This window comes from Ctenocephalides felis, unplaced genomic scaffold (assembly GCF_003426905.1).
Source record: "Ctenocephalides felis isolate EL2017-DRISC unplaced genomic scaffold, ASM342690v1 CF-g0.4_SCAFFOLD_01886, whole genome shotgun sequence".
Taxonomy (NCBI): Eukaryota; Metazoa; Arthropoda; class Insecta; order Siphonaptera; family Pulicidae; genus Ctenocephalides; species Ctenocephalides felis.
In genome coordinates, this window is record NW_020538040.1 from 69,016,384 (window position 1) to 69,043,009 (window position 26,626).

The 26,626-nt window shown below is 27.9% G+C and overlaps 2 protein-coding genes across 2 annotated transcripts in view; one reads left to right on the top strand and one right to left on the bottom strand.

Moving 5' to 3' along the window:
• LOC113375268 (uncharacterized protein KIAA1109) overlaps positions 1 to 6,759 on the bottom strand; it is a 62,223-nt gene extending 55,464 nt beyond the window's left edge. The window contains 14 exon segments of the mRNA XM_026615210.1: positions 359 to 548; positions 1,140 to 1,297; positions 1,445 to 1,698; positions 1,775 to 1,925; positions 2,997 to 3,134; positions 3,204 to 3,311; positions 3,495 to 3,583; positions 3,992 to 4,161; positions 5,006 to 5,205; positions 5,439 to 5,536; positions 5,622 to 5,682; positions 5,849 to 6,120; positions 6,258 to 6,539; positions 6,710 to 6,759. Coding sequence (XP_026470995.1) covers positions 359 to 548; positions 1,140 to 1,297; positions 1,445 to 1,698; positions 1,775 to 1,925; positions 2,997 to 3,134; positions 3,204 to 3,311; positions 3,495 to 3,583; positions 3,992 to 4,161; positions 5,006 to 5,205; positions 5,439 to 5,536; positions 5,622 to 5,682; positions 5,849 to 6,120; positions 6,258 to 6,468 — 2,100 coding nt within the window. The 5' untranslated portion in view covers positions 6,469 to 6,539; positions 6,710 to 6,759.
• Positions 6,760 to 13,761: 7,002 nt separating this feature from the next.
• LOC113375269 (toll-like receptor 6) lies at positions 13,762 to 26,244 on the top strand (the record flags this gene model as incomplete). The annotated part of the gene is given in 2 exon segments (XM_026615211.1): positions 13,762 to 17,040; positions 26,194 to 26,244. Coding segments are annotated over 2 exon segments (3,330 nt in total), but the record flags the coding sequence as incomplete, so codon positions are not given.
• Positions 26,245 to 26,626: the final 382 nt, after the last annotated feature.

Sequence of the window (26,626 nt, forward strand, 5' to 3'; positions counted from 1 at the left end):
AAAATAGCTAATATAATTATATGTAACAAACTACCACTAAATAAAAATTGACATAGTAATTTATGGCGTTGCATTTCAAGATAAATCACTGGAACTATTGTTAAAAAAAATTGTGGGTGAAAAAATAAATGAATAAAAATTTGAAATTAAAAAAAATCTATTTTTTAAAAATTAGACTCATTCACAAAAAAAATTGAAATGTTTATTTATTTTTTAAAATTTACCTATTTATTTTTTAAGATTTAATTTATGATCGTATTGTCTTCAAATAAGAAGATGTATTTTCAATTTTTATGATATATTTAAGGAACTCTTTGAATGGTTAATTTAAATATTTTTTTTACAAAACATAACTAACTTGAGTTTTCCAATGAATAGCAGGTGACTTTTGAAATTTCGGTATTCTCATGGGGGATAGCAGAATTTCTTCCTTCTCCGGTGTTGTTATATCTGCCTGTGGATCAGGTCCTAGTGGTGGTCGAGGATGATAAATATAATTAATACTAAGTGCTATTATAGGAACTGACCAACAATCAATCCACCCATTGCTAAAAAATAAACAAAACTTTAATATACATTACATAGTGTTCATAATAATTTAATATTTCTTTAAAAGTGATACAGATGTGATACAAAGATAAAAAAATATAGATCAAGCGAAACACAAAGATCTAAATATTTAATTTTGCTTCACCTACACCTTTCACTTCACACTACTTTATCATATAAGTAGTGTGTAATATAAAATGTCCATTAAACCATATATGTTATTATATATATTAAACCATATATGATTAGGTATTTCAATATAATCAATCAGTACTACTCTGAACATTAACTTTAAGGTAGTCCGCACTCCAACTAAAGTCTCTTATGAAAATAACATGGAAAAAATTACTTTTGTTTTTTAAAATGATATAACTCAGCGAGAAATAGTAAAGTATCAAAAGTAACAATTTGTTTCATTCCTTTATTGAAAATGGGTTCAAATTTTAATCCTTGTTTTTAGGTCAATGCATGGGACATCAGAATTCATTTTACATTTGGTTTCTTCACCAAAGTATCTTATTTTCATACAAATTGACCAGCTCTAATATATATATTTCTATATATAGCTTATGCATAGTATAAAAACTTACGAATTTTGACATATTTTTCTCCATTTTTTAGTATTAAATGAATTACTATTTATTGGACCATTTCTTGATAATATTTTGGCATTTGAATGAAGTGCTAATATAACAGGACGACTAGTAGAAATTTCTGGTAAATATAAACTTAAATCTAATCCTTCACCCTGAAATTGTAAATATCAATAAAATTTGCAATATATTGCATGCATGCATATGCATCCATTTTATTTTAGGTAACTTATCCTTAAATTTTTTATAAATAAGTATTTTATATTCTAGTTTATTATTTTTTGGAAATGTATAATATTTACCTGTATCCAAAATCGTAAGGGAATGGTTTGTGGCAGAAAATCTTTAAATGGCAAGTCAAATGAAAAATCAAACAAATCCCCGCAGAATGCAAGGTGACAGTTTTCTTGATGTGTCGAACTGCAATCGATCCAATTATATTCATTACTCATAGTAATTATTTCAAATTCCTTTAAAAGAAGTGAAAATTTCCAAGTGTATGGAACGAATGTTAATAAGTCAGGTCTTTGTTTACTAGCCCAGTCATTAACAAGATCTAAAGTAATGATGAAAATAAAATACAGTTGGATAAAGCACTATATGGTGAAAGAAGTGACATATGGTATAAGCACCTTGAAAAAATTCTTTATGTGAATATATAAGATGAGCAGTTGCCTTACAACCTGTAAGATGTAAGGTCCATTCTTGATGTTGATTCCATCTCAGAGGATAATGACACTTTACACTAAATTCTAATGTTTCACTTTCAGCCAAACTTCGATACTGTAAATTTAATGACAAAAAATAAAATAATTAGTTATGTAATTATAGCATTCTGATGATACTTGTATATCTTCATTTGTATATTGAGATATCAAAATTTGTTATCTTCACTCACTCTTGAACTATCTAAATTTTATAATATAAACAGAAAACGTATAAATTAAAGCCTTAAACTTATCATAATTAAACAACTAGTTTTATGTATGTATGTATACAAAGATTTGATATGATAATCAAAACAAATTGAATCTACTTGAATTGACCAAGTATCAAATTAGAACATTGTTAGTATTAATTGAGTAATTTATTGGTATTAAAAGTGTAGAAAAAAAATATTTATTACAGAGTTGTAATAATATGAATTACCATTTAATTTATATTATTAATTATTGTTCATAAAAAAAATTGTTTGTACAAATATTTGACTACAAAATAACTCTTTAAATTTAACCCAAAAATAAAAAAAAATAAAAAATGTGACTAATGAGACCAATAATAGTCTAGTTTTTATAAACTCTTAATACAAAGTAGCAACCCTTCTTTTGTAATATAATTTGTTTCTCATAACTAGTGATGATGATTAATGTAGTAAAAGCATAAGCATAAAATACATGTTAAAATAATATATATTTCGACTACTATTAATTAAAAATCAAAAATCTTTAAATCAAAGCCACATTCTAATTATATATTTAAAACACAAATGACAGAAGTATCTTTGGTGTGAGAAAATATTAAAAAAAAAAAAAAATGTTCAAATGTATACATGTATAAACATAATGATTACTTTCTCTATTGCCAGAACCAAGTATTCTACCGATGCAATTCAATATGGTGCACAAAATACATGCTTGATTTCTACAACCTTGATGATTAAATAACAGTAATACCCTGCTTTGCACTTTTGCTTTAAGCTCGACATTAATGTAACTAAACAACCACACTAAGTTGGGTATTACTATATTTTGAGTATATTAATTCAGTTTAACTAGCAACCGCACAAAATTTCCTCAAAATCCCAGATGAGTAATTTTATTTATTTTGTTAGAGTAAGAAATAGTTAAGAGTTACTTGTAAGCTAGTTGATGCCTCCAAATGAAGAAGCTGACCATTAATTTTAGTGGTAAAACCTGTAGGTTCAATCATCCAAGGTAATGTAATGTCTAAGTATGAACCAGCTCCAATATTCACATGAACTGCATTAGTCTCCTGGATTACAAATAAAGACAATAAGTGACATTATTTTAAAGCTAAAATATGTATTATGCTGCTTATTACCTTATTTTTTGAAAATAGAATATCAATGGTAGCTTCATTTAATGTACTCAAACGTATATCAAAATTTTGCATTTGTCTTTTCTCACCAGGTTTCGGAAGCTCGGTGGCCTAAACAAAAACACAATTATTTATAGAGTGTAAAATAGCAATAAAAAATTATATCAATTAAATATATGTAGATATAAAAAATTACATGCAATTACTAATTGAGTACAAGATATGTATTTGATGACTACAAAAAATATATTCATTGTATATAAGAAACTTTAAAAATTTAAATAAAATGCTAACCTTCATTGATTGCCAGTCATTTGGAAAGAAAAATTTGAATAAATGGTCTCTCTGTCTATCTGCCCATGGTCCATAGCTAAAATCTGTTCCTGCATATATATATATATATATAACATTTATAAAAATGTATAAATACACAAACACACACACACACATATATATATATATATATATATATTTATGGTGGTCCTTAATATAGACATTTACGAATTGGCTCAATTGGTTACAAATTGTTAAAAAACAATTCTCTGAAAGTTTTAGTTCTAAATATTAACTTTTAGATAGCGCGAAATTCACTCAAACCTCGTATGGAAATAGCTATAGAGAATTGTTTTTTATCAATTTGGAACCATTTGAGCCCTTGGGAGCAAGGAAATTCGAAAATGTCCATATTAAGGACCAGCTTAATATATATAAATATATATATATATATATATATATATATATATATATATATGTAAGTATATATAGATACGATAATAATAAAATTAAACTACCTTTTCCACATTTAATGTCAACTCCCCACATAGGTAATGATGGTTCGACAACATCACCGTTAGCAAGATGACTGATTCCTGGTTGTTCAGGAACTATTCCTGGTTCATCCATATACAGATATAATTCTATATAATTTGAGCTCATTATTACAAATCCTTCTCCCATATATCTATATAAAAAAAAAGATTAATAAAAATCATTTTCCAAAATGATGTTTTACTCATTTTTTTTTTATTGTTTATAGCTTGTTTCAACAATCAGATTATATTTTATACAGAATATTATAATGTAATAAATAATATAATGAATGCTAAATTTACAAAAAAAAAATGATTAAAGAATCAATCCTCATAATTCTGAAATGACTCGAGACACTGCAAAATATTAAAATTGAACATTATATATACTATTTATTTGTACAAAATTATGAAAGCAAGAATATTTATATAAAAAATAAATATAATTAAATTAAAATTTAAAATTTTTAAATAATTCATAGATAATGTTTTAATAATTTTGCAAAAAAAAAAGGTTTTGTTGCCAATATAATGTAAAAATATTTTTGTTTTTGTATATGTAATAGTAAAAGTTAACTAACATAATCTCCAATTCATATTCTTTTAATTTACACTTGATAAGCATATTAATTCTAAGTAAAAATAAATATCAATTATTTTTGAAATGAGCTTGACCCAACATAAGATTGAATCTCATAAGCAAACCTATAGTTTGCTGACAAGATTTAGTTGTAAAAAAACAAGTGATGGGATTTAGTTGTGATAAATATGAGTAAAATAAATTCTTATATAATATCTCATAAAATCCTTTAAATCGTTCCAGCATATTTATTCACAGAAAAACAATTTTTCACAATACTAAAAGTAACTTACATTTGTTATATGTTATTTTTTCCAGTCTTACAAATAAATCCATTAAAATTTTATTTGTATGATTGGAAACTACTTAAAAGATTAGAAAGTTTTTGGAATAAAGTTTATTAATTAAATTCATACCTGGGTGGTTCATCAATCATCCCAGTGTAATTAGGACTATTCGCTAGCATGACCTTACAATTATCGGCTTGACATTTCACAAAGTGCATTAGATAATCCAGTGGAGATGCTGCAGGTTTTGTGCTATATAACAAATGAGCTTCTTCTAATCCTATAGATAATGTTGTGGGAATCAATTTATTTCCGAAGACCACGCGACCCTGAATGAAAACATAAACAGTTATAATAATTAAACATTTTAAAATAAAGATTTTTTCACAACATTTATTTTAAAATTTATTCAAAAAGTATTAACTGATTTTTTTGAATATGCATGTGGCGCAAGTGATTGACATAAATTGTTTATCACTTATATATATATATATATATATATATATATATATATATATAAAAGATAAACAATACCATTTTTATTTAAATTATGACGACTTACAGATATGATGTCAATTTTTATAACAGGTATCAAATCTCTCCAAGTTTTAGCCATTGTTGCTTCTGGTCTAGATTTATAAGCTGCATTTTTTATTCTTTCTGAAATGTAAATTAATTTTAATTTATTTTTACTTTTTATCTATAATAGATAATGATTACATAATTTAGATTTAAATATTGGTACCTGAAGCATTTAGAGTCTTCTCTGATGAATTAATGATATCAGAAATATGATCAAAATCATTCTAAAAAAAATTACATATATTAGTTAATAATTTCTTTAACTTATTTTAAATTAGTTTGTAATTATGCAAAAATATCAATACAGTATATAGCAACTGTAAAAAAAAACAACTTTCCAAATACATATTAAAACAACACAATTGAAACAGTTATTATTATAAAACTTACTGGTAAAAATATTGATGGTTCCAAACCAAATGTCTTTTCTAATTTTGCATATAGACGAGTTCTATTATAAACATGCAGTTCAAATCCATTAAGTAGCATAGAAAGTCTCGTGTCAGAATGACTAAGATCCTCAGAAACATCTTTAGGGATATAAGATCTCCACCAGCGAAAAATAAAATAACCATCTTGAATACGAACTGTAAAATCACTTTGTATATATACAAAATCTCGAAACATTAACTTGCCTGCCAATGGACTGACTGTAATTGAACCTGTAGAAATTTGCAAGTTTATAGATATTGCATATATATATATATATATATATATATATATATATATATATATATATATGCATATAATTATTGCAGAATATGTTCAAAAACTGTTTGATTTTAAAATTCATACAAACCTAGTTTAAAAAATGTCCCTTTGCTAATAAATTTATTAACCATTCTAGTAACAATATACCCAAAAACTCTGGAATTATAAAAGGTTATGTAGACAATCCAAACCAATGCTGACACTAAAGACCCAATCAACCACATCATATTCGAATCCATTTTAAGATCCTCAAGAAAAACATGTTGAGTATAACGTGTCTCATTAATATCAATCTCCATGATGGCAGTTTTTTTAGACACTAATTTGAAAAATTTAATACTTGCGTTTCAAATAATAATTCTCACATTTTCTGAAAAAAGAATGGTTTAAACATCCAAAGTGAATTCTTTTATACAATAAAGATTATAAATTGTGAAAATTGTGTAAAATTTGAAATTGTGTTATATTCTATGATAAGGTTATTGAATACAAGAGCTCCAATTATAAAAGATTAGATAAATAGTAACTAAAATTACTCACTACTGATACTACTTATTTTTATTATTTGTTCATATGACAGTTATCCTCATCATAATCGAATACAGTTTTAACATATTTATTGTTAACTCGTGATGACGGTTGATGTAGTAAGAGCATAAAATACATGTTAAAATAATATATATTCCGACTACTATTAATTAATGTTCCGATAAATATTGAATAGTTTTAAAATAGAGTATTTAAATCCACAAGAACAACATTTCTCACAAACGTCAAAACATGAGCGTTAAGTTGACCAATAGGAGCAATAACACCAATAGCGCACAAAATAAATTCATGTTTACCAACTAAATTACAGCTCGCAATATGTAATTGTAATTCATCAAACGGTTAAGTCAATTTAACATTCATAATACGTATACACTCTCACACACACACACACACACACACACATATATATATATATACATATATATATATTTGAAAATAAAAAGTAGTAAAAAAAATATTTCTTTATTATTATACGTTTTGATATTTGAGGTGTGTAATAATTCAGTAATCACCAGGATAAAAATACAAAACTAAATTAAATATATTTTTTTAAGGAATTCAACACATATCTAAAACTTTTAAATAAATAAATACTTCTTTATACATAATATATACTTTCAACAGAATGTTATACAGTATTATGGTTAAACTTTTGATTTTAACTTGAACACAAACTTGTATTATGGTTTAACATGATTAAACTTGAACTTACAGTTTTTTTTTAAAAATGTATTTAATTTATTAACTTCGGGTAAGTTATAGTAATCGCAAAAAAAATCGAAAATGAATTTTTTTATATATCTTTACATTTCAAAACCTTCTGAACATTTTGGCATACCTTTAGAACCATAGATAAAAGAAGAGTATACAAATTTTCGTCGACGATTTTGGGAACACGGATCAACCGATTTGAATAGTTTAAAATTTTGTATTGATAAGTAAACGTGCTGATTAGTTTTTGGCGAAGGCAGGTCTGGTTGTTCCAAAGATACGGGGCAAAAAGTGCCAAAAACGGTACTTCAGTTTTTAAGAGAACGGAACGTCCGATTTTAATAATTCAAAAAAGATTTTACTTGCATTGATAAGATAAAGAACTGATTAAATTTTTGCGATCAGGCGTATTTTATATATAAACAAGCAAAGAAGAATCTTACGATAACTGCACCATCTAAAATTCTATTATCATAACATTATTCCTTGCTTGTTTATATGTGAAATACGCCTGATCTATCTATTTGCCGTGCAACATAGATAGACATTTTTGCAATTTTCACTATTAATAAACAAGCATAAGACAACGCTATGTTATGAGCTCTGTTATGGCAGAATTACCCCATAAGTCTATCCACTGCGATGACTTTTATTTGATATATCGCCTTTGAAGAACTTACTCATATATGTATCTCAACATCTTAAAAAAATTGCAAACTTATTAGAATAACACTAACACATAATAATGGCAAATAACAAAAGTAAGTAATTATAAATAGCACCATATAGCACTATTTGTCAGTAGTCAGTTCATAAAGTATGTTATAAAGTACAGTCAGTTATAAAGTTTTTTTTTTTATAAAAATGTTGAGAAAGTAATGCGACCGTTCGAGGCCAATTTATAGTCTGTGTAATAATCCAATTTATAAAGTAATGATTACTGAAAAATAGTGCTATGATGCAAATTATATTATGTACTTACTTGTTATTTGTCCTTATTATGTGCCATTAATATATCACACATCTTCAGAATGATCATCATCAAATCTAGATATAGTCTAGATTAAGCTAGATATAATTTAGATTAAGCTTATATATAATCTAAGTGTGATTTTGATCGTGGCTTTTGTTAAGACTTAAGTTATATAATTACAGATACGAATTTGTTCAAAGTTATATGTCGATTGTCTATCCATATTTCAACTCCAAACGTTTATAAAAAAATATAAAATAAAGATACCATTATTATATTTATAATTACACCATATTTTATCATTATAAACAAAAGTAACATTAATATTAAGTATAATATTAATTATTTCTATATGAAAATATATGCACAAACTGCGGAATAGTAATTGCAAAGTATCTTTAGTTATTGGTTAGATCATAGATATTTTTTTTGTTATTAAATGTTTTCAAATTAATATATAATTTTTATATTACAATACGAAATAATAATGTTAGTTTTATTCATAACAATATATCACTCTGACAATATAAGTACATTTAATTATTGATTTACACTTTCTCAAGCAATTAATTAGAATTTGTCTTATTTATTCATCAAATCTTAAATCAGCACAAGTTGTTCATTATTTATTAAAAGGCCGTTTTGATTGTTATGGGAACCTTTTGTGCAATCTGTTCCCTCTTCTGTTTAATGCTTGTGGTATAAGTACAGGAAGATGTTTGCAAATATATATATATATATATATATATATATATATATATATATAGATATATATATAAAATATTCTTACATATACATATGTTTCTCATACATATATTCTTTTTTTGCCTTTTCATAATTTATAACATATACTATATTATTTAAGTATTGGATATTTCCGATGAAACGAGTGCATACAAGTATGTATATAGTATAGCGGGGCTTAGAGGTGCGCGGTAAAAAGGGTCCACCACCAATATCTCAAAAACAAGTAAAGTTAAGAATTTTTTAACAACATTATTTGAAAAGATAGGTAAAAAGATGTGTAACCAGCCAACGTCTTAAATCAAGCAATGTCACTATCAGGAGATATACGGCCCCGATTGAAAATCTATAACAAAAGTATTTTCTTTCGTTGTTAGTAATTTTTGGTTGTTGAGCACTGTTGTTTAATTTACGAGGCCTAAATATACGTTATTTGATTGTTTTATAAGACGTATTATTGATTTTAAGATAGATGAGATAGATTCAACAGATGTTATTATATAACCTTTAATATAGCTTACATGTGGCTGGGGTTTAAAGGACCAACTAAACCTTTACTCTAAAAAAGCGTAAACAATGAAAAATAGCAAAAACGTAAATTCAGTTTAAATAATTCATTTTACAAGTAATAAATTAAATTAATAGTTATTCCAAGTTTACTGATAAATATTTCTGGCGAAACACCAGATTAAGGTTTTATACATAATGAAATTTTTGTAAAAGGCGTAAACAATGAAAAATATTAAAAACGTAAATTCAGTTTAAAAAATCCGTTTTACAAATAATAAATTAAATTAATAGTTATTCCAAGTCTACTGATAAATATTTCTGGTGAAACATCAGATCAAGGTTATATACAATGAAATTTTTGTAAAATATGTGCCTATGAAATTTATATTTTGCATTTGTTAAATATTGTAGATATAATTTCGTAAAATCCCTTGAAATAAGACATTGAATCTGTTTGTCCCGTGTCTGTCCCATTTTACCCCGAATGAGTAAATATATATATATATATATATATATATATATAAATGAATATATATATATATATATATATATATATATATATTCAATAGATAAGTCCTGGATTTTTTCAATATATTGATTGTTTCTTTTCCGAACAGTAAATCCAATAATAAAAAACAATTTGTTTTTTGAAGATGTTTAATACGACGTTTCGGAACTAGGTACGTTCCATCATCAGGTTTATTCTGTCAAATACAATGTTTTTTTGTTTTGTTTAATCAATATTTTTTTAAAAAACATTGTATTTGACAGAATAAACCTGATGATGGAACGTACCTAGTTCCGAAACGTCGTATTAAACATCTTCAAAAAACAAATTGTTTTTTATTATTGGATTTACTGTTCGGAAAAGAAACAATCAATATATATATATATATATATATATATATATATATATATATATATATATATGATATTCAGTTTTCAGGGCAATACATCAATTAAAAAATTTGTATGACTTTAAAACGTTTTTATTTTTTCCATACGTTTCGACACATAGTTTTGTGTCATCTTCAGTGGACTATGTAATTGTAATAATCCTAATTATTTCCTAATTGTAATTCATTACCAAGTCATTCAAAAAATTTATTATTGTTACATTTAAAGTGACAAGAATTGGTTTTCATTGTGCATTGTGAACAATTACAATTAGGAAATAATTAGGATTATTACAATCAGTGCTGGATTTACAGTAGGGGCAATCGGGGCTACTGCCCAGGGCGGCAAATTTTTGGGGGCGGCAAAATTTGGATAGTGAGGAAAAAATTCTATACAATATAATCAACTTTTTTGAACAACATTTTTTATTTCAAGAAATATAATTAACAAAACATAATACGATTGCAATGCAAAATTTGGGTTGAAATAACCGATTATTAAAATTTATTATTTTGTCTTGCCTCCCTCTCCAAACGTAAATTATTAAATTGGTTAATAAGTCATTATCAAATTTGGCAATTTGGCTAATATAAAGATCCGTAAACAAACTGAAAGTTTAAGAAAAATATTTTCTTCAGTTCTCGAGCCCTCTTAAAATGACGAATTTCTGCACTTCCAAGCTTATAGCGTTGAAAAAAAAATTTAAACTAGTGACGCATGGCATTGTGCCTTAAGACAAATTATTGAAACATCCCGTACTGAAAATTACATTTTATAAAAAGCTTTAAAATTGAAAAAAATTGAAAATGAAAAAAAAAAGACTTTTAAAACACATTTTTTGTATTTTGAATTTTTTTGAAAATTATGAACTTTTTGCAAAGCAATCGCGCTGCGTAGCTGTTTCAGAGAAGAAATATCGAAACTCAATTACCATTTTTTGTAATTTGTGCCAAAAACTAATCAGCACGTCTCGCCATCAATACCAATCTAATATTTTTTAATTATTTAAGTCGATTTCGGGAACACGGATCAACCGATTTAAATGATTCAGTTCCTATTGTTAGGGAAACGTGCTGATTAGTTATTAGCCAAGGCAGGTCCAACTGTTTTGAAGATACGGGCCAAAATGCCAAAAAAGATAATTTAGTTGTTGGGAAAAAAAGCGTCCAATATCATTCAAAAAAAATTACAGAATAAATAACTGCTTAAATTTGTGGGAGGCAGCTTTAGCGGTTTTGATGATCCAATAAAAAAATTTGAAAAAGAAACATTTGGTGGACAAAAGTGATCATAAGACATATGCACATCAAATTATCAGATATTTTAAAAATATTTTAATAATAAGTATGAATTTTGTTTACATTTATATGGGTTATATAACATTGATTATTTGTTAGACTGCTACGCGGCGCTTACGCGCTCCTATATTTTGTCCCTACGCAGCTGAAGCAGCGCGATTGCTTTAAAAAAAGTTCGAAAGTTCGTAAAATTTCAGGGATGGGGCGGCATTTTTGTCGGTGCCCCGGGGCGCCAAATTTCTAAATCCGGCCCTGATTACAATTACATAGTCCACTGAAGATGACACAAAACTATGTGTCGAAACGTATGGAAAAAATAAAAACGTTTTAAAGTCATACAAATTTTTTAATTGATGTATTGCCCTGAAAACTGAATATCACATATTTCAACATCGAAATTATACAACAAATTTAATATATATATATATATATATATATATATATATATATATATTTATTAACCTTATGGCAGTTCAATAAAAGAAATTTGTACATTGCATAACTTTAATAATATTTAGCACTTTGAACATCTAATTATTAACAAATTTACAATTTTCTTTATTATAAAAGTTTATGATTTCAAATTGACGATAAATATATTATGGACAATGAATATATATTATTATAGTATCACGTATCAACAACAAATACGTCCAAAAATAAAGTAGAATGATTTCATGGTACAAATACAGAATAATTGATATGGAAGTTGTCGCACTGTTATTTTTATGTACTTCTTTTTATTGATTATTTAATAAAGGAAAGAAATTTCGTCGTAAGTGAAAGACGCTTATTGTTAGTAAATATTATATATTCGGATCATCAATAATGATGTGATCATGAATGATGAAATATGATGTTTTGATCGCATCGTATGATTCGTATGTGTAATATGAGAGGTTTGGCTGCATGATGTTGTGATGTTGTACATGCCCCGGTATCCTTCGTCCCGATATCCTTCCCTTAAATTATAAATCACGGCAGTGTGGCGCCCTTGCAGTCCATTTGCAATGTGTCAAACGCGACGGGCAACGTAGGAGCGAGAGGGCAGACGCGCATGCCTACTCCGTAGCGTCTGTCATCGACTAGGGGTGCTTTCTTTAGTTCCCTTTAGCTGGATTTCGCGGTACTGAGTTCGCTTACCCCACGGGGTGTATCTTGCGCTTTGTGAAATATATTCGAAATAAAATGTGGCAATTAATCGAATACGGGTATAGTCATTCGACGATTTTATTGCACTTGTACAAATGTTTAAGTAGAGTTAAAGCAACGTTCTCAATGATAATATAAACTAATCGTTCAGACTCTCTATTTTGGATTCGTTTAGATATTATACGTATTTGTTAAGCTCGGATTATCTCGGATTGGGTACTGTGATGCTTGACGATAGTGACAGTTGTGAATTATGTGATAATTGGAATATAAACTCGATAATAGTGATCGGTTAGTGCAACTTCAGAAATGAGACAAATTAAACATTTTTTTGGTTCGCACAAAACATACGTGAAACATATTAAAATCGTACATTTTATAGGAAGCTAGTTAAACATGAAATATAATGACAGCTGTTAATACCGTAATATATCCTAAATGTTGGTTTAGTGCTAATTAAAAATATGTAGGTTGTAATCACAAAACATGTTTTTGAAATCATTATATAGGTTCAATGTGCAATAATAGTTATTAAGTGCGAAACGCATATAAAATCGGGGTTTCAAAATAATATCAAATTATGCATTTAATTCGTAACAAAATTTCGGTTTTAAGAAAACACTGCTAACGTTACTTTTAATTGAAAGATAAAAAGCATGCGTGAACGAAATTTGCATTTAATTATTATATTTAATACATATTCAAATTGTGTATTAAAAATGTTAATTTATGTGCAATCATAACTATTCGATACAATGAAGGAACAACGTGTTATTATTAACATTTCGCTCGTGCTAGTTACCAGTTGGTTCGTTGGTTCAATATTAACAGATGAATTATCAATACGCTATGAGGCACCCGAAGACTGCCAGTGGTGGCTACGGGAACCTCAGAGTTCCGACGAAGTCGCACTGATATGCAAATTACGAACGATAAACAGCGAAATAGATACGACAAATTTTAGCGTTATCCCTTCAGAGTATACCACATCGCTCCATATAGAATGCAGTGACACAATACTTGCAAAAAGTTCTTTAGACGAACGTGGTTTCATACACTTGACTCGTTTGAGAGAGTTGACTTTGCTGAATTGCAAATTAGGTAAATGGTCAGCTGGTGCACTAGAAGGTTTGCGCGATCTGCGCAACTTCACACTGAAAACAAGAAACACCGATCTAGAACCGCTAAGTTTAGAAATAGACTCCGGTAGCCTTTCGCCTGTTAAACAATTAGAACGATTAGATCTTAGTCAAAATAATATATGGAATTTTCCGGAGAACCTATTTTGTCCGCTAGCAGCTTTATCTTCCTTAAACGTTAGTCACAATCGCTTGCAGGATATTGGAGATATCGGTTTCAGGCAACGACCTCAGAAAGATTCAGTGGCTCCAAAATGTGCATCAGATGTTCAATCCTTGGACGCTTCATTCAACCATTTCGTATTATTGCCAGCACATGGTTTCGGTACTTTACGAAGACTTCAAGAATTGCGACTGCACAATAATGAAATATCTGTCGTTGCTGATAAAGCTTTAGACGGAGTGAAAACTTTAAAAATATTCGATTTATCAAGTAACAAGGTCGTCGCCTTGCCTTCTGAATTATTTTCTGATGCCTCTAGTTACATTCAAGAAATTTATTTACAAAATAACTCGATAAGCATTTTGGCACCTGGTTTATTTGCAGGTTTAAAACAGTTACAAGCTCTTGATTTATCAATAAATCAATTAACAAGTGCTTGGATTGATAAAAATACGTTTGCAGGATTGATTCGCTTGGTATTATTAAATTTATCAAAAAATAAAATTTCAAAATTAGAACCCGATTTCTTTACAGATTTATATACATTACAAATTTTAAATTTACGACATAACTTTTTAGAAAGCATACCTGAAAATGCTTTCGCTCCTATGAACAATCTGCATACATTGTTATTATCGCACAATAATTTAAAATACTTAGATGCATATTCACTCAATGGTCTGTACGTGTTATCCCTATTGGCACTAGATAATAACGCGCTTAAAGACGTTCATCCTCAAGCATTTCGTAATTGCAGCACTCTGCAAGATCTTAACCTTAATGGAAATAAATTGGAAAATGTACCTATAGCTCTTACAGACATGCGACTCTTGCAAACCGTAGACCTTGGAGAGAACACGATAAAAAATCTTGAGGAACCTGGATTTAAGGGCATGAGCAACCTTTACGGCCTACGTTTGATAAGCAACATTATAGAAAACGTAAGTAATACTGTATTTAGAGAACTACCATCGTTACAAATTCTCAATCTCGCACGGAACAAGATTCGAAAAGTTGAAATAGATGCATTCGAGACCAATTTGAATTTACAAGCAATTCGTTTAGATGCAAATCAGTTAACAGATATCGAAGGCCTATTCACAGACATGCCTGCATTGTTATGGTTGAATATTTCCGACAACCGTTTAGAACATTTCGATTACTCACAAGTGCCTAAAGGATTACAGTGGTTAGATTTACATAGAAATAAATTGACTGAACTTTCCAATATACATAATTTGGAAAATTCTTTATCACTGCAAACATTAGATGCAAGTTATAATCAACTCACTACTATTACCATAGCTTCATTACCGAATAGTATTGAACTTCTATTCTTAAATGATAATGCTATAAAAACTGTAGAATCTCATACTTTTCTGTGGAAAACTAATTTGACCCGAGTAGATCTTTACGCGAACCAAATAACGAGCTTAGATATAAATGCATTGCGCATTGCTCCCGTACCGGAAGACGCAAAGTTACCGGAATTTTATATCGGAGGAAATCCATTTAAGTGCGATTGCACTTTGGAATGGCTTCAACGAATTAACCAATTAAATTACTTACGCCAGTATCCGAAAGTTATGGATATAGATAATATTTATTGCAAGTTGCTCTATAATAAAGATCGTATTTATGTATTGTTATTAGAGGCAGAACCGTCTGATTTCATTTGTGCCTATAAGACACACTGCTTTGCTTTGTGCCATTGTTGTGACTTCGACGCTTGCGATTGTGAAATGACTTGTCCAGATCGCTGCACGTGCTACCACGATCAGTCTTGGTCGGCAAATGTTGTGGATTGTTCCGGGGCTGGCTATGCAGGCATGCCGTCTGGAATTCCGATGGATGCAACGGAGGTACATTTGGACGGTAATGATTTTGGTGAACTGTCCAGTCATTCATTTATTGGACGAAAAAATTTGAAAATTTTGTATGTGAATGATTCAAATGTTGTTGCCGTTTATAACCACACGTTCAGCGGTTTGAAAAGATTAGCCATTCTACACTTAGAAGATAATAAAATTAGAAAACTAGTAGGATTTGAATTCTCCACATTAGAAAGTCTACGAGAACTCTTCTTGCAAAGTAATAAATTGTTATATATTGATAACAGAACATTTGTTGAATTAAAAAATCTCGAAATATTGCGCTTAGAAAATAATCATCTCACTAGTTTTAACGCTTGGCAATTGACGTTAAATCATCAATTAGTTAACATAGGATTATCAAAAAATCCGTGGACATGTGATTGTAAATTTTTAAGACGTTTTCGTACATACATTCAAGCAAATGTTGGCAGGATTAAAGATGCTGATAAAATTTCCTGCGCTTATAACAATTTTACAAAATTATTAGAAGCTGGAAATGTCACTTCGTGCACTGCATCATCAGGAGAAAGAACGGCCATATTGCATAATCAGGGTGATGATTTATTCCCATTACTTCTAACCACTACATGTGCAGTAATAGGTTTTATAGGAATATTGTGCGGGGCGTTTTGCTACCGTAGAAAACTCCGCTCTTGGATTTGCGGTTTCTGTGGGTACAATAACGCGCCTTTTGACGAAGATGGTGATAAAGACAGATTGTTTGATGCTTACATAAGTTACAGTGCTCAAGATGAAGCGTTCGTAAACCAATTGCTTGTGCCCGGTTTAGATATTATATATCTACGCTTGATAATTATAAATTTACGCTTTCATTTTGTTGCATTTGTATTATCGTATGTAATAGTTCATAAGTACTTTTTCACAAAATCTACATTTTGAATGAACGATCGAATTTACCATTAAATATAAGGTTTGAAGATAATAAGATATATTATTATAAGATTCTAAAATAAATTTATTATAGCATTTTAAAAATAAAAACGTTATGTAATACTTACTATATTAAATAAATCGACAAAAATGTTCATATAACGTTTTATTTTTAAAAAATATATCGACATCAAATTTATTGTAATGAAATTATAAGCAATAAATATTATTGTTTTCTGTCAATGCATTAATCTAATATTTATTTTCACATCGCATACCGAACAAAATTTCGATAGCGATATGTCAAAACTAATTATGGATTATTACAATCAAATATCAGAATAATTTTTTTTTCATTGACTTATCTATTCTTTATCTATGAGATATTAGTAATTGGATTTTCAGTCTTGGGCGTGTGTCTTATAAAAATTTCAATACTTGTAAGTTTTTCCGATTAATTGATTTATTTGAAAGTTTATTTGAAGTTTATTCGTTTATTTGAAACTAGTTGATTGATAGAATTTTTTTTACATTTCAAAAAAAGGATTTAAATTTTTAGTAAATGTACAGTACGATTATAAAATTTAAAATACTAAAATCACCAATGAACGTAGTTAAACTTAAAATAGTATTTTATAAATACTTTTATAATATATATTTTATATCTTATTGTTAGTGAAATACATGTTATTACGTAAATCATTTTGCTTTATGACAGAGCTTTACTTATTAAATATAAATAAAAATAAATTTTATATAGATTATGGATAAGAATATTTATCATCAGCGAATAGTACCTATATTTTTCATATTTGAATTAAATTGCGAAAAGATAGTATTTGAAATTTTTCGAAATGTACGTAAAATATGGTGTATTAAACTTAAACAATGACTTGCATCGCATTGTTTCACTTTGTAGATTATAATATAAAAAATATATATGTACAAAATAAATGGAATAAAATAAGGAAACCCATTTTTAATACTTGTAAATGTTATGTCTGTTAAAAAATATGTACGGAGTGCAAATTATGAAGTAGATTTCGGAATAAAAAACGTTGGCCAGGTAACATATATGACGAAAAAAATAACTAAAATTACCACAAATCATAAAAAAATAATTCCAATAAAAACTGCTTAAATTACTTCAATGCACATCAATTTTGATAATTTCTGAAGCCACCCATTCCTGAACAATCATCAGCATTTGACATATGTATATCAAGTTATTAGTTTTTTAAAGGGATTTTAATACTATGCATGTTTGCACTCAATAAAGATGGAAAAAGAGTTGCAAAAATTATAATATTTTAATTATCATTCAGAAAAATTTCTAGTTCGAAGATTTTTTCTATTTTTCTCCCTTGTTTGCAGTTTGACACCTAATTTTGACTTCAGATTCGTGTTCAACGGTCAAAAATGCATTAGAAAACTTATGTGTCGCATCTAGAGCACAGACAACTTTTTTGTGGACCTGTGCAATATTTATTATTATTTCATATTATAAGGTAGTTAACTTTAAAATATCTTAAAGAATTGGCAAATAACTATTTATTTACAAGAACATATAACAAGTATATTCTATACAAATAAATTTCTCTGACATTAAGATCGAATATAATGAAATTATATTGAAATTATTATATTTTCAATATTACATAAAATAAAAATTAATACTATTCAACTACTAAAGTTTATTAGAATCTGTCAGTCAATCTTTATATTCAATTGAAGAAAGAAATGCTATTACTGCATTTCTACATTTGTAAATCTCTTAATAGTATGCAATTATCCCTCTCTCACTAAACTAGACTATATACAATAATATAAAATTCATTCATTCAGCATGTTTAGTACGAAAAAGATTTATTTCTAATAAATGATAGATCCTATGTGTAATGAATGAAATCAATAAATGTAACGCGTATTGGTACATCTATTAAAAACAAGATCATTCTGTATTAATATATTAATAATCGACTGCTTCGTCATTAGCCAATTTGACATAGCATCTGAAATTGAACACTAAATTGTTAAACTAATATCAGGCATCGTTTTTTTAAATAAGAATTGGTCTTAATGCTGTCATAACGAGGAAAATTTTCAAGAGGAGAATTACCTAATGATGTTTTTTCGGGCCAACAGCTGTTAAAATCCAGAACACCACTCACACTACCTACCTTTACTAATATGTACCGCGAGTTTTGAACATTTGCTGGTTGTCAGTTTCCTAAATAAGTAATATAATATAATACACGTAATGCAGCATCAACTTGCAAATGTATGGCACAGAACTAATAACTAATAAATTAATAACTTTAATAAATAATAAATCGCGACGCCTCCACATCTTGGGTCTTATGTTGATGAACAAATTACTTCTCATGCAAAATTGTCCCATTTTTTTTTTATATTATGAAATTTTTTTTATCATATTACTTTATAAGATTTGTTTTTTGTTGATAATCCTAAGTTAACAGGTTGTCGGCCGACCATTCCGATCGGAGTTTTAGATAGAAATAATTTGTTGCTTTATTAACATGTTCACGCCGGGGTCAAAATTTTGGTGTTTTGCTGTGAGGCGGCGCGTGTTTATTCGAAATGTGGGTCACCAGTGGCCCACGTCGGCGTGAACGTGTTAAACATTCGGATGTTTTCTCGAAATCCTGATTGAAAAATTATATAATTATTTTTAGATAATTCAAATCGGATGCTCAGTATTCACAAATACTCGATTTCTATTTTCTGCACTCTTTGCTCTGTATCTCCGTAATGGCTGGATCTGCCTTTGCCAAACTCTAATCAGCACATTTCCCTATCAATAGGAATCGAATGCTTTTGAACCATTCAAATCGGTTAATCCGTGCGCCCGAAAACATGGACGAAAAAATATGTAACTTAATTCAAAAGGTTTCAGTTTTTGGGTAAACAGATTCAGCGATTTCGGAGATACGGAGAATAAAGTGCAAAAATGGTCAAATGGTGGTCAAAGGTGATAATTGTACGTATGTATATCGATTTATCGAACTAATAATAATGTTATGTAACATTTGCACAATATTTTTTATATGAACAAAAACCAAACCCGAAAAAATAATAATTGCTGTTGATGATAATTTTTCGATTATATTATCATGTGTTTTTAAATTCAAATTTCTCAAAAAATTAATATTATTATTTATTATTAATATTATTATTAATATTAACCTGATGTTTGTTTGGATGGAAATGAAAAGGCCTTAAGGTACAATGCTAGCACCACTAGTTTCATATTGTTGAGGAAGTTTATAGCAAACCGTAAATATATAGTTTTTTTATTCGATAAATATTGGATATTCTAGAGTACAAAATATCTTCACTATATGTTATTTGAATGTGGCGCATTTCTGTGCAAATCTCGACAAATGGGCTATGATAATTGAGAGAGGGGTTGTTTACTAAACTAAGACGTCACGCAAGCGCTTTACGTTTAATCTCAGTGCGTCTGTCAGAGCAATTTTTATCACGATGATATATATGAATACTCCAATATTGCCTACATCGCATTTTTCCGCGCAAAATAATTGACACCAACATCAGATGTAGAGGGTAAAGATGATACGCGGGCGCGCATACTTGGTATTTTCATGAAAACCGAAAGCGTTCGGAATGAGTTTTCAACCAGTTAAGAGAGTTATATATAGAAAGCACAAAGTATTATTACTTAACGTGATTTTTATATATCCAATATCCGGAATGCCTATTTTTTATACTACAGTTTTATATTTGAGAAATAAGAAATCTAATATCAATTTCCAATTGTGTTATGTAATATGACCAGCAACTAATTCAAGAAATTTTAATTATTTCATCCGAAAAAGGTACTTTTTTTTCAAAAATTGTAAAAATCTCAAAAATCCCTTTTTTCAATTTTTTTTAAGAAATTGAATCTTTTTTGAAAACTTTAATTTTGGTACGGAAAGTTCCAGTAATTTGTCTTAAGGCACGATGCCATGCACCACTAGTATGTTCTTTTATGCGTCGTCCGGAAACCTACAGGATATTCTTATATATATTACCAAAAATATCATTGAATTCTAGCGAAGGAGCACATTCACGTGAAAAAATATCCAAGTCTGGCAAGGAGCGCGGGTTGCGCTCGGCACGATTCGCGCAATATTGTTTATCTGGGGGTAACAAAATACACTAAGTTCTGATATAAATAATTAAATCAAGTTTAAAAATCGAACAAGAAATCCCTATTCTCTTATTTAAATCATTTTTTTCTTTTCTATTCATTAAACTTCGCGTTATTTTCTTTCAATCGAAACTAATAATAAGTGAATAAAGATTAATGAGTCAAAATTAAGATATAAAATCAAAATAAAATGTGGGCTATCCACAATGCATAATATAAGACGTGACAAAGTCCTAGAATAAATCGATTGCGTGGTTTGTTTTTCAAAATCCATTCTTATAATAGCAATTAAATCCTTCAACTACAACTATATTACACAGGTGACAAAAAAATGTTTGTAGTGAGAGTGCGGGATACGTTTTCCAATGAAGTTTTTACCGCAAAGCACGAATCTGAAGTCAAAATTGGGGGTCAAAGAAAAATAAATTGATTAAAAAAAAACTACAAGATGTCCGATATAGTTTTTCTTCTACGTAATAACAAAAAACTTATAATTTCTGTCGTTTCCTAGCCTTTTTATCTTAAATAATTATTGAGTATTCACTATATATATACGATATAAAATGAATGTTCGGATTCCGCTTTGTAATTAAAAATTAAAAATGAATGAATTAATGTAAAGCGCGGCAATAATATATCTAAATCTAGAATATTTAAATATGCCATTTGAATTTAAATGAAATGAGTTTCAGATAAAGTTGCCATGACTTATACATAAGGCCCAGAAACATTTATATGTGGCATGCGTTGTAGTTCCAAATATGCAATTTGTATTAGCAGACCCTTTCACATATACATCACACTAATATTTTGTATGACTAAACAACGTTGCCGGGTCAGCTATTATATATATATATATATATATATATATATATTCTTGAGGATTTTTTGTTCGACGTTGAAAAATATTGAAATGAATAAAACAGCCAATGCGTCGAATGTAGAAAGTTTATTTTAATTTTTTATACGTTTCGAGACTAGATGTGTCTCATCATTCAGCTAAAAGAAATTTCTTTAAATATCATTCAAAAATCACGAAATTGTTCCATATGTTTTTTTTCTTATAAATTACAATCTGTCTAAATAGAAAGACATTGAGTAATTAGTTTGACAAATAACATATTAAATTTTAAAAGGAAAACCCAGTGGTTCACCTTTTATTAATGTACTAAATTATATTTCAATTTTGGTATAATAAAGAGAAAAAAAAGAAACTCAAATATACATACAATTATAAACAAAGTACATTACACAGACTACATATACACATACATACACACACCTGTTTTAAATAATATGGTAGAACAACTTATTATTGATTAATGTTAATCTATAAATTTGTGATTATTGTTAATCTATTAATTGTATTCTTTTTAATCTTATGTGTGGTGTTGTAAAGACTTGCTATCAGCTCGTTTGGATGATGGTCAATTTTACTCTTGAAATTAAGGGCACTCTTTTTAATTTCTTCACTGATTGTGAGTGTATCGGTGTCTTGGTGAATTAACCATGTCCGTACATTGTTCCATATGTGGTGTCAAAATATTGGCACACAGTAAAAAAAAACTGCATATGCCATAATAAAGCAGCAAAAAATAAACAGAATAAATATTTATTCATAAAAATAAATGAATTATTCGTGTCAGTGTACGCACTCCTATTCTAATACAATAATATTGATCAACAGTACAGGCTAATTTGAATGAAAATCGCTTTAATAATTTCAAATCAAGAATTTATTGCACTATACAGGGTATACAACATGGTATAACAATTTATAACATACCTAATAAACACACGCATACAAACGGCACAATTATAATAACGCAAACAGTCTGTTACACTTTATTGAGGGCATTAGGTTTAAAATGGTTCACTACGTTCACAACCCACTGGGACTCCACCCCTTTTGTGAACTCGCGCAGAAAGCGATAATTACAAATTGAAATCTTCTCTGTGTATTCGGGCAGCATTCTGCAAATTGGGAAGAAACCATTAAAAGAAGCAATAGTCAAAGTTAAATACAAGCAAATTCTAATTACGCAACCCATTAATATATAAGAGTAATAAAGACATGTATGTATGTGTATGCGTACGTGTATGTGTGTATGTATGTGTGTATGTGTATATTATGTATATAAAGCTTTTTAACAAGCATCCATCCAGATAAAACAAAAAACAGTTATGTTTCTAAAAGGATTATAATAAGCTTTAATACACTTTGAGTCCCAGATTATTCAATTGGTAAAATATACAAATCAATTTCGATTACCAACTGTTGATTTTAATTTCAATTCTTCCTTTTCATTTATATATTAATTTATTTTTTTTATATTTTTATTCTTGTTCACAAATATGACTGTTAATCAAGTACTGTGCTTTATTTAAATAAGCAATAGTAATATGCTTTCTGTGTTTTTTTTCAAACAATTTGCCGAAATGGGGTTCGAAACGTTTAGAAGAACAAATATATAAATACACACATGTGTATATATATATATATATATATATGTGTGTGTGTGTGTGTATATATATGTCAAAAATTAAGAAACGTGTCGATAATAATTTAAATGAAAAATATAATTTTTTAGTAAAACTCAACTATTATTTTTTTCATTCTATTTACTACCGTTATTTTTTACAGCTGCCTCAACTGTAATAGATTTATTTAGTTACAAACATACGTTAATTTTTTCAAGCAAAAATGATAGAAGCCCTTAAAAAGGAAAAGATACAATAAAATTATAAATATTTTTTTGCTACAACTAGTTCAAAGTTTTTCTATGCTTTTTAACAAGCATCCATCCAGATAAAACAAAAAACTGAGTTATGTTTCTAAAAGGATTATAATAAGCTTTAATACACTTTGAGTCCCAGATTATTCAATTGGTAAAATATACAAATCAATTTCGATTACCAACTGTTGATTTTAATTTCAATTCTTCCTTTTCATTTATATATTAATTTATTTTTTTTATATTTTTATTCTTGTTCACAAATATGACTGTTAATCAAGTACTGTGCTTTATTTAAATAAGCAATAGTAATATGCTTTCTGTGTTTTTTTTCAAACAATTTGCCGAAATGGGGTTCGAAACGTTTAGAAGAACAAATATATAAATACACACATGTGTATATATATATATATATATATATATATATGTGTGTGTGTGTGTGTGTGTATATATATATGTCAAAAATTAAGAAACGTGTCGATAATAATTTAAATGAAAAATATAATTTTTTAGTAAAACTCAACTATTATTTTTTTCATTCTATTTACTACCGTTATTTTTTACAGCTGCCTCAACTGTAATAGATTTATTTAGTTACAAACATACGTTAATTTTTTCAAGCAAAAATGATAGAAGCCCTTAAAAAGGAAAAGATACAATAAAATTTCATAAATATTTTTTTTGCTACAACTAGTTCAAAGTTTTTCTATTAAATATAAGTACTATCTACTCAATACATAGTTATAAAATCGCTAATAATATTACTAGCACTAACAATAAGAGAAAAGCAAAATTTACGCACGTTATGAAAATGGGAAATTTCGTATCATGTACGTTTAGTACATTATAACTATACTTTAATAGTTATAATAATCGTTTATTTACTGTTATTTGCACTTACTATAGTTCATGCAATAAATTTAATTGTCACCAACGATGTACTAAATACAATAAAGAGCTCTCAAAAAGTTCAGCGTTTATTTCAAATACCACATTGAATTTTGGCGAGCGGCCACCTATAAATTTTTGTTTATATTATAGAGATATATTATACTATAAATTGTATATGTTTTAGGACTGATGTTTACTAATCGAACGCCTTTCGTAACTTAGCATCTTCCTTTTCAGTGATTATTTAAAATAAACAAACTTTACATGCTTTATATAAAAAGTTAATATTTTATTCAATTTCACGGAAAAAAGAAAATTTCTAAATTTAGACTAAATTTAATGATCAACAAATAGTGCACTTTATCTATTTATTTTATTTTTGGTTATTTTACGTTATTAACTGAATCTTTAATTTTATTAAATTTTATCAACTGATATTTATTGTTTAGCAGTTATCTTTTTATCTAAAAAATATATGCTGTTAATTTACGCAGAAGTTTAAAATTTCATATTTCAGACCAATTTCATATTAACTCTTACCGGTCGGAAGTCACCTGTGACGTGACAACAATATTTCGAAAGTGGTTAAAAAAAATAAGTATAATATATATAAAAAATATCCAATGCATTTTTTTTATTAAAAGTGATTTCGCATATTTATTGAGACCAGCTGTGACCTAGTGGAAATTACGTATGAAAATCTAGCAACTGATAAGGGTTAATATCATATTTAGCCAATACATAATTTAGGTACTAATTTTAAGCACATCAATTTTGTTATTGTTAATGCATCACATAAAGAAAATCTATTAATGCGAAATAAGATTTTAAAACTATACGGACCCAAAAGACTCGTTTCTGCAAATGTTGAAAACAGTATCAATGCTTAAACTTGCAATTTCAAGATTCATCTTTATTTCGGTAATCTTGTTTGCACATAAAATAAAATTAATCCATTTAAAATGCATTTCCAAACTTGACAAAAACAGATTATATTTCTAACTTAAATGCAAAATAATAGAATAAAATTTATTATATGTATTTTCTTTATAATTATTATATTTATAATAGTTCCAGCACTGATATCTGAGGTACGTAAAAATGTCAAAAGTATATATATGTAGTAATTTTATTCTTAGCAGCAGGCTATTTACGCAAACACAAAATGAACTAGTGGGGCGCATGGCATCGTGCCTTAAGGCAAATTGCTGGAACTTCCCGTACCAAAAATTATTATTTTTTTAAAAAACGATTAACATTTTTGAAAAAGTTTACTTCTAAAAAATTAGTTTTTTGAGAAACTATAAATTTGACAAAAAATTACTTTTTTAAAAAAAAAATTTTTTTTTGAAGACGAAATTTTTTTTTGAGAAAAATGTTTTCTTCATTTTATCATACTTTGAAAATTTTAAACTTTTTTTCAAAGCAATCGTACTGCTTGAACTGCATAGAGACGAAATGTCATAGCGCGCAAGCGCCGCGCCGCCGTCTAACGGATAACCATTGGTACGGAACTCATAGAAATGTAAAAAAATATACTTATTGTTAAAATCTCTACAAAATATCTGATAATTTGATGTGCATATGTCTAATAATCATTTTTGACCGCAAAATGGCATTTTTTTTTTACTTTTTTCATTAGATCTCCGAAACCGCTAGACCTGCCTTCATGAAAATTTGAAAAAATGTTTTCAAATGAAACTTCATGAAAATACAAGTAAAATGTTTTTTGAATTATTAAAATCGGACG